The 9,351-nt window shown below is 35.1% G+C and overlaps 1 protein-coding gene across 1 annotated transcript; it reads left to right on the top strand.

The window, feature by feature from the left end:
- The first annotated feature begins 8,095 nt into the window (after positions 1–8,095).
- Positions 8,096–9,022, top strand: LOC141575661 (olfactory receptor 4C13-like). Its single transcript, XM_074355412.1, has one exon. The coding sequence runs from the start codon at positions 8,096–8,098 to the stop codon at positions 9,020–9,022; it is 927 nt and encodes a 308-aa protein (XP_074211513.1).
- Positions 9,023–9,351: the final 329 nt, after the last annotated feature.

Genomic DNA, 9,351 nt, shown 5'->3' with positions numbered 1-9,351 from the left:
GACACTTATTTTCTTATTTTATGAGAAAATATTATCACTTATTTTCAATGACAAATTGCTATTTCAGGAAAGCCATGTATGGCTATTTACCTGTAGTAAATGTCTCTTCAGGTTTAATAACTTGGGCATGATGAAAAACGTTATTTTATGAATACTTCCAATGACCTAAATATACTTTTAAGATTTTCACAATTTCCTAGTTCAAATGTGTATGTATATATATATTAAATATATATAAAATTTGAAATACATTTTTAAGATTTTCACCATTTCTTAGGGAAACATACAACTTTTGGATGTAAAGTGTCTCACTCATGAATATAGATTTATATTCTATATGATGAGTTAACCTACAGCTTATATAGCAAATTTATTTCAGTTAGTGAAGGATTTTCTTTTGTTTCTCTCTTAAATGATGTACTCTTTCTCAGAATTAATAACTCATTACAGTACTCAAAAAATAGTAGAAGAGATATGACACAAACATTTCATTCACTCCTCCCCACACAAAGACAGCCCATATTAGTATTTAAAGCATGTATCTTCCCTTTGTATCTACAAGTACATTACATATATTAATTTGCTTGTATTGCTTACCATATTAACATCAAAAAATGAAGTTTCAGTGTTGTAATAGTAGTCATAAGGAGGCTAAGTTTATAAAAATGTGAATGAACAAGGTATATATGCAGAAAAGAACCAATCCTTACTTATTTTCCCAGTTGAGTAATCATATTATCTTCTCATATGAAGCAGATTTGTTTGGAGTTATATTTTCATAGAGATGACCCATTAATCTTCCCAAATAGTTTAAAATACTTGATCATACCTCTGCTATTTTTTAATATCTCCATATCCTTTTTTGCTTATGTTTCATAAACCCTATAGAGACCCAGTCTCTTCCTTCTTGTGCAAATTTAGCATTAATGATAATCCATGAGATAAAAACATGCATTTTAGAACTTTGCCCCAGATGTTTTGGGTGATATCATTGTTAAGAAAGATGCTGACAATATATGCTCTTCTTATCTCTGTTGTTAATGAAATACAGTTTTCTAGGTAATACAGGAGCCAGAATATATTGTTTTGTTTGATAGACATCATTCATAAAATCCTCTCTATCTGTGAATGAGGCTAGAAACATAATATTATCTGCCTCTAAATGGTCAGAAGTATGTGCTCAAAGTGTAACACGTTCTGCTCACCACACAATAGGCCAGTACATTGGGAGGCCTGGTGTTGGGTCTAGGATAATGACTGTCTTTGGAAAGCCAGCAGGCCAAGAAGATGAAGACTAAAGTCTTAGAGAATCATCATACCCAAGTCACAATTCAGGCTCCTTTTATACTAAGAAGGGAATAGGGTGTGGACCTCCAACAAGACAAATTCTATTCTCTATTCTGCAACTATTTATCTCTATATGAATGGAAAAGTGTTATACCCTTATGGGCCATCTTGTATATTTCAGGCTGTAGGCAACATTCATTTATCGACATGCAGACCAACAAGACTAAGCACAGGACACAGAGCACAGGGTTAGCACTAAAGGAGCAGATCTAACCTAGAGTCATCTATCTGTTCTTCCCTATTACAAAAGAAGTCTGTTATTCTGCCTCCATTATTTAGTCTGGATCCATGAGGAGCTCATTCTTTGGGGCAATGCATGATTTTCACTAGTAAATCACAGTGTATGAAAAACAGTGTATTGTGATTTCTATCCCTATTACAGAAAAAATTCTTATGTTATCTTAGTCTTCACAAATACAACACTATTCACCAGATAATATGAAGCATTTTAGTTTATGAGCACTTATGTAATTTATTCCTCCACTTTTGGATGCTGCAGTAGACTGAGGATTTGTGTCCCTCTTCAAAATCATAAGTTAAATTCTTTATGATGTGGTCATATTTGGAGGAGGGCCCTGTGAGAAATGATTAGATCATGAAGGTCAGGTTCTCATGAATGAGATAAATGCCTTTATAAAGAGACCCCATCAGCTCACTTGACCCTTCTGCCATGTGAGGACTCAGCCAGATACAGAATCCGCTGGCACATTAATCTTGAAATTCTGAGCCTCCAAACCTGTGAAAAATAAATGTTTATTGTTTAAGTGTTAGGTATTCTGTATTAGTAGCCCAAGTGGACTAAGACAGAAATTTAGTGAACTTTCAAATCTGTGTAGTCATTTCAAGTTATGTGATAAAAGCCTTTACAAATTATCTCTTTTTATTGGGCTGTAATCTATCTGAAGTCAGGGGAAGTTATTTGTCTTTCTGTTCTGTTTCTTGCACAATATATGGGACATAGAATCCACTATATAGACACTATCCATCGCTTTAATTCTTGATCTATTGGAGAGTGAATTTTTTCTGATAAATTTTGATGAACACTTTCTAGGTTAAATTATAGATGTATGTGTATATAATTTACTATGAATACTTATTCTTTGAAATTTGCTAAAAACTTTTACTTTTGTGTTATAATTATGTGTGTTACTATATAAATATGTTATTTTAATATTCTTTTACTTTTTGCTATGTTCTATACTTGGAAAATCCATATTCTTCCAATTATTCTATAAATTTTAATCTTTACTTAAATATTAACTTTTCAAACATTTTTTTTACCCACTTAAATTTTTTTTTGTTTATGATGGGGAAACATCTAAGCCCAAACAGGAAAATAATCTGCCAACATAATTATTAATTTTGGTAATCATTTGAAAATTTTCTACTTAGTAGGTTGGGATTTACACCAATAAGAAGATTTAAATTTGGGGTACTTTCTCCTTTTTCTCCCTTTTTCCCCTCCTCCCCTAAACTTTAGTGTCATTTTACAAAGTTTGAAAACTTCTCATTAAAATATATGTAGAATGTTAAGAGTGTACATTTGTTTTAAGGAAAATTACATGTGTTAATATCTTATTTCCCATTCTGAATAAGATATATTGTGAAAGATTTGTTAATGTCTTAATACAAATTTATAACCATCTCTATAGAGTGTAAATAAATCTTACCTTGTGATTTCTTATTTAAAAACAGGACTCTCTTATTTACATTTGATTCACATTTTCAATGAGCTGGTCAGGAAGGGCTTAATATTTTTTCCTGGCATGAACTATGGCACAATCCTCAAAGTCAAGGAAATATAGTTAGTGGGTAGAAAGACCTCCAAATTGAAAAACTCACCAAATGTGTGAATCATTGCCTGCTAATTGAGAAAGAATTCTCAGTAGAGACAGAGGGACAAAGTGAAAAGTTGCTTTATTTCTAGGAAAGAGAAGGGTCAAAAAAAAAAAATCACGTGGGGAGCTGTCAGCCAAGTAGCCTGTTAAGAAAGCTCTAGCCCCTGAATGGGTCACAGGGTCTTTTATTTAAAGGCTCTGTCATCGTTATCTTTATTTTGGAAGTACCAATCACTTTCTATTATAGGCTCTTTCCTCCCATGGAAGTCAGCCCTAAAACAGAAACTTCAGTGGAAAAAGAAGAAAGAAAGAGATACTGGAGTGTGTCCTTGGGATGAATGCAGCAGTTGTGGAACATAAACGTCTTGTTGCATGGCTATGTTCTTGCGACCTAGGAGCCAGCTGTGGGATAAGAGAAAAAGTCCTATTTTTCAACAGCCTGGCATTTCTTCCCCTTGTTGATAATCAGCTAGACTCAGTAAGCTGTCTGATTACCTCTCTGAATATGTCAGTATCCAAACATTAATATGCCTGTATCCAAAATACACAAGTATATATCCCACCACATACTCAGATCTGGATCCAACTTCATGTGAATCTCTATGACCACATGTATGTGCACATTCAATGAAATGTAGGTCTACATCCAACTACACTTATGTGTGTATATGTGAACACTCTGAGTTGATATATGACAACACATGGATCAATATTTGATTGGCAACATGAATGCATTTGTATATGTATATGCATATGTATTTGATGTGATCTCCCACAGGCTTGTATCTGTCTACACACGGTATCTTGCCATTTGCTTGTCTGTATCTGATTATACATGAATTTAGTCAGGACTTGACTGAACAATTCTGGTTTTTGTGTGTGTGTGTGTGTGACATGCACTGAAGTCACATTCTGGCATTCTTCTGATTGCTGTGCTTTAAGGAGGGTCCAAGATGATTTGACTTATATGAATAGTGCCGTGGCAGGGATAACTATAAGGTTCTTCTGGGTCTCTTTCTTCTCCATGTAGATGTAGGGTAATGTAGACAATGTTTGTCCAGTGAGGTTGTCAGACTTATAAAATGGCAGCTCAGGGCTCCCAGAGAGAGGAGGCAAAAGCTATCAGATCATTAATTCTCATCCCATCACGACACAAGATTCAAGTCCAGGATATCAAGTTTAAAATTCAGACTAAACTTTATAGCTAATTATACAATCAAAGAATGAAAAGGTAACTTATGGATTGGGAGAAAATATTTGCAAATTATATATCTCATAATGCATTAATATATAAAATATATAAAGAACGTTTACAACTAAATTAAAAAGAACACTTGATTTAAAATTGAGCAAAGCACGTGAATGGACATTTTTTCCAAAGAAGACATACAAATGTCCAATAGGAACATGGGAAATTGAACAACATCGCTAATCAACAGGGAAATGCAAGTCAAAACCACAATGACATGTTATCTTACACTCATTAGGATGGCTATGTGAAATATATAGCAGACAACATATTTTGGTGAAGATGTAGAGAGAATAGAACCCTACTGCACTTTGGTGGGAATATACGTTTTTTCTGCCACTATGGAGAACATTATGGAGATTTTGCAAGATATTAGAAATAAAACTACTGTATGATTCACCAATACTATGTGTGTGCATATATATCCAAAATATGAAACCAAGAATCTGAAGAGATACCTGTACGCTCATTTTCCTTGCAACATTAATTACAAAATGAAACCATTGCAGAAATAAATGCAGTCTACCATCCCTGGATATAATTGCAGAATGGAATTATTTAATTATTTTCATCAATATTATGCTAACCTAATTCAAAAACTGACACAAGATACAGCCACTTTGAATGAGCACTGTAAACTTTACGCAATGTGAAGTGCCAATATTATAATAGGGTTCAAAATGATCATTTAATTGTACATCTGAAAATAATATTTAAAATTATGATTTGCATGAATAGTAGATTGGTTTAAAAACAAAATATTATACTAAAACATTTAACGCAGATAGTTACTCAAATGATTAATTCATGCAATAGCAAATATTCAGACAATATAAAGCTCATTTGTTTCAAATGCCTAACTTCATAAATGGCCAACTTATTTTTTTTCTCTTGTCATAGTATTTTTTCTTCATGTAGACTTAAGGGAGAGTTCAAAATGAAAAATGAATGCTCTAAGAGTTCTCCTCTGAAGTTCAGTTAAGTTATGAGAAATAATTGGGTTGTTGGCAAAATCTAATGGTGGTGAAATACCCCTGAGGTCCAATCATCTACAGCTGAGAAACTTCACCTAACTGGCCTACAAATAGGAAATGTAGCAGCACTTTTAAGCTCCAAGAGAAAGGCCTTATCCAGAGGAACTAGTTATAAATGAGAAAAGGCACTTACTATAGCTGAGCTGTTTGGCATTTTTAATCTTACAACTTCACTGCTTTCTTGGCGAGCTAACATCTGCCTTGGGCTCTCACCAGGGAGTTAAGTCTGACAAGTTTGCAGGTAAGATTTTTTTTCTCTCCAGGAAATCATATTTTAATAGACGCTCAGGATTAAATGGCTCTTTCAAATTATGCAATCACCCCTCTTCCTCACCAATCTGAGATTTCAGTCCCTCTTCGGCATGCAAAATATTAAGAAAGATCAACTCAACTACAATACTACTGATTTAGAAGTAAAAATACTTGGGGTATTTTTTCCTATTGAGATATATTTAAATTAGAAGAATAGCACAATTAGTTAGAATTAAAATAGAATAGCTATATAACTCAAATTTCCATTCACAATTTTCCCACTTTATAAAATACAACATCAGAATTTTCCTATGATATTGTACCATTTTCAAAAATACGTCTTTTAAAAACTGCACAAGTCAAAGGGATGTACTGTATTTTAATAACCATTTCTCCAATGTTGAACATTTCATGTAATTTCTAAGTTTTCCATACCTCTTAATAATTTTGTTGAACATATTTGTAAATAAAAGGTTTTAGCCTTTAAAATATTTTCATTTAGAATTTAACCCTATAAAGAATACTGCAGTGCCAAAGAGAAAAGAAAAATAATACTTATTTCTTCATAGTCATTTCTAAATCACATTTATTAGTTATGTATAATTCTTACTTTATATAAAATCATCTCTTTTCTGATCTGCTGGGGAGTCAGCCACAGAATAAAAGAATGCAATGAAGCTGCTGTTCTTTGTTTCCACATATGTATAAAAATTTTCATATTGTTTAATTAAAAAATAAAGGTCTTTATTTATTTATCTTTGAAAGGAAAAGACATTTTCTGCAGAATACATTGTATTATATTTATGATTTTTATTTGGGAAATTTATGGTTGCAAATTTCCTCATTCCATTACTATTGCAGTATTCTGTAACCAGGAATGGTGGATGATGGATGCTGTGGGAAGATGGGAGAAGGAGACATGAGGATGCCTGTAGCAGAAGCATAAAGGGATGGGCAGGTCATACATCATGGAGGGATGAGTTGCTGCTGTTTGGTAATAAAATTTCAGGGAAGGGATTACTAAAGTTGTTTCACTAGGGAACTTTCTATAATTTTATGTAAACACACATACATTAACATACACTAACATACACAATGTCTAGTAAATGTTTGTTGAATGAGTGAACTTGTAATAGGTACTTACAGTAATAGATTTTATGTGTGTTTGTATTGTGTATGTATATATGTTTATGTGTATAGTCCATACATATCTATCTTATCTAGCAAACTATTACTTTTTGTTGCCTATGTTAAATTTTTACTTTTAGAATGAAAATAAGGATTTCTTTGCTTGACAGATACTCACATACTGAACTTTTATGCAATAGTTTTTTATCCAAGTCTTCTGAAGCTATAAGTTTATTGAATATGACTGTCAAAATATATGTGGAACATAATTTGAAAAATAAAAAAACATGGATTAACAAACCTTATGAATATCTTGAAAATAAAATTACCTAAAAACATACTCATTCTTAGAGGCAATTAATACTTTCATATTGTCCCATAGAGTATGCCATAAAATATTAATGTGGTATGCAGCTTCTTTTCAAACATTTGCTTATGATTTTTATAAAGTAGAGAGTAATGATAAACAGAGCAGAAGGATAAGAACACTTGGATTCTTGGTAGGTCTAAGGTCTGGGGAAGCAGATATATTCTTACCCATGGAGAATGACAATTCACCAAGTATTTACTCATCACCTAACAGGTTTCAGGCAGTGCAGACATTATGCCAGGCACTATGGTAGGTGTGGTGAGGAAACACACCTGAATAGCTTACATGTTCTGGCAGGTACCAGGGAGAGTGTGTTGCCAATGACTTACATACATTTCTCTAAATGGCCTGCTTATGGGAAATATGTATTCATGGTGTCTTTCCACAGTTAGAGCTGAGGGTTCAAATGTGAATTTTCATTGAAGAGGAAATACCTCTTACCTGTGTGCAGCACCTCTTAGCTTAAAAGATCCATCTGTGAATTATAGTTTGTAACCTCACAGACACAGAGGAGGGCTCAGAACCATGGGACACAGAGAGGACTCAGAAGAGTCACATGGAGCTGGAGCCAGATGGAGAATCCAGATCTCATGTAGACATCCCAGGGTTTTCTCAGTAAATTTGCCATCAAATGTTGCCTTAAGATGTTTTACAGGTGACAGGTATTAGGTGTCTGAAGAAATGGAAACATCATGAAGGAAGTAAGAGAGAACTGAAACAAGGACTGAGGGAGGAGTGTCAAGGACGTGCTCCGCAGGTACAGTGACTGCTCTGTTTTTGTACCAAGAAATTCAGACCACAATCCTTTCATGATTAATGGGTATTCTTCTTTATCCTTTGTGGGTAATTCAGGCCCCAGGAAGGTGTTACTGGCTGAATGGATCTCCTCACCCCTCCCAACAATGTGACTGAGTTTGTTCTCTTGGGACTCACGCAGAATCCACACCTGCAGAAAGTACTCTTCATTGTCTTTTTGCTCATTTTCCTATTTACCCTGCTGGCCAATCTGCTCATGGTCATCACCATCTCCCTCAGCCCCACACTTTCAGCCCCCAAGTACTTCTTCCTCACTTACTTGTCCTTCATAGATGCCTCCTTCACCTCTGTCACAACTCCTAAAATGCTCATTGACCTGCTGTACCAGAGGAGAACTATCTCCTGGGGTGGCTGCCTGACCCAGCTGGCTTTGGAACACTTCCTGGGAGGGTCAGAGGGCATCATCCTCACTGTCATGGCCTATGACCACTACGTGGCCATCTGCAAGCCCCTGCACTACACGGCCATCATGAGACAGCATCTCTGCCAGCTCCTGGTGGTGGTGGCCTGGATTGGGGGGATACTGCATGCCATTGTACAGGTTCTTTTCATGGTCAACTTGCCCTTGTGTGGTCCCAATGTGATTGACCACTTCATGTGTGATCTCTTTCCACTGTTAAAACTTGCCTGCAGGGACACGTACAGGCTTGGAGTGGTGGTGGCAGCTAACAGTGGGGGCATGTGCTTACTCATTTTTTTCATGCTACTCATCTCCTACATAGTCATCCTGTGCTCCCTGAAATCCTGTGGCTCTGAAGGACGGCGCAAAGCCCTCTCTACATGTGGCTCCCACCTTACAGTAGTGGTGCTCTCTTTTTTCCCTTGTGTATTCACCTACATACGTCCCGTGGCCGCCTACCCTGTGGACAAGTTGGTGAGTGTGTTCTACTCAGTCTTCACTCCCATGTTGAATCCTATCATTTACACAGTGAGAAACACAGAGGTGAAAAATGCCATGAGGAGTTTGATAAAGAGGAGAGTAACTTAGGCTGTTCATGATAACAAGAAACTGATGATTTATATACATAGGGAGGATTATACCTATTGTAAATTGTACAGAAAAACTAAGAAATTTTGCAGATCATTGACAGAAAAAAACAGGGGCCCACAAACTAGCATCCATTGATCATTTAATATTTGCTAGGCATTTATTATACATTTTGATAAATTGTGATGTACTTTACAAGGCTTCAATGTTTATGATCATAGCTGCAGAATAGCCAACGGAGAGAACAACTATAAATCCCTAGTTTGATGATTGTAAAGTATATTTTTCTCCAGAGTCTTATTGCTACTTTACAAAATTCTTTATATATG

This window comes from Camelus bactrianus, chromosome 30 (assembly GCF_048773025.1).
Source record: "Camelus bactrianus isolate YW-2024 breed Bactrian camel chromosome 30, ASM4877302v1, whole genome shotgun sequence".
NCBI classification, from domain to species: Eukaryota; Metazoa; Chordata; class Mammalia; order Artiodactyla; family Camelidae; genus Camelus; species Camelus bactrianus.
The sequence above is the reverse complement of the archived record's forward strand: the minus strand, read 5'-3'. Positions and strand labels throughout refer to the sequence as shown.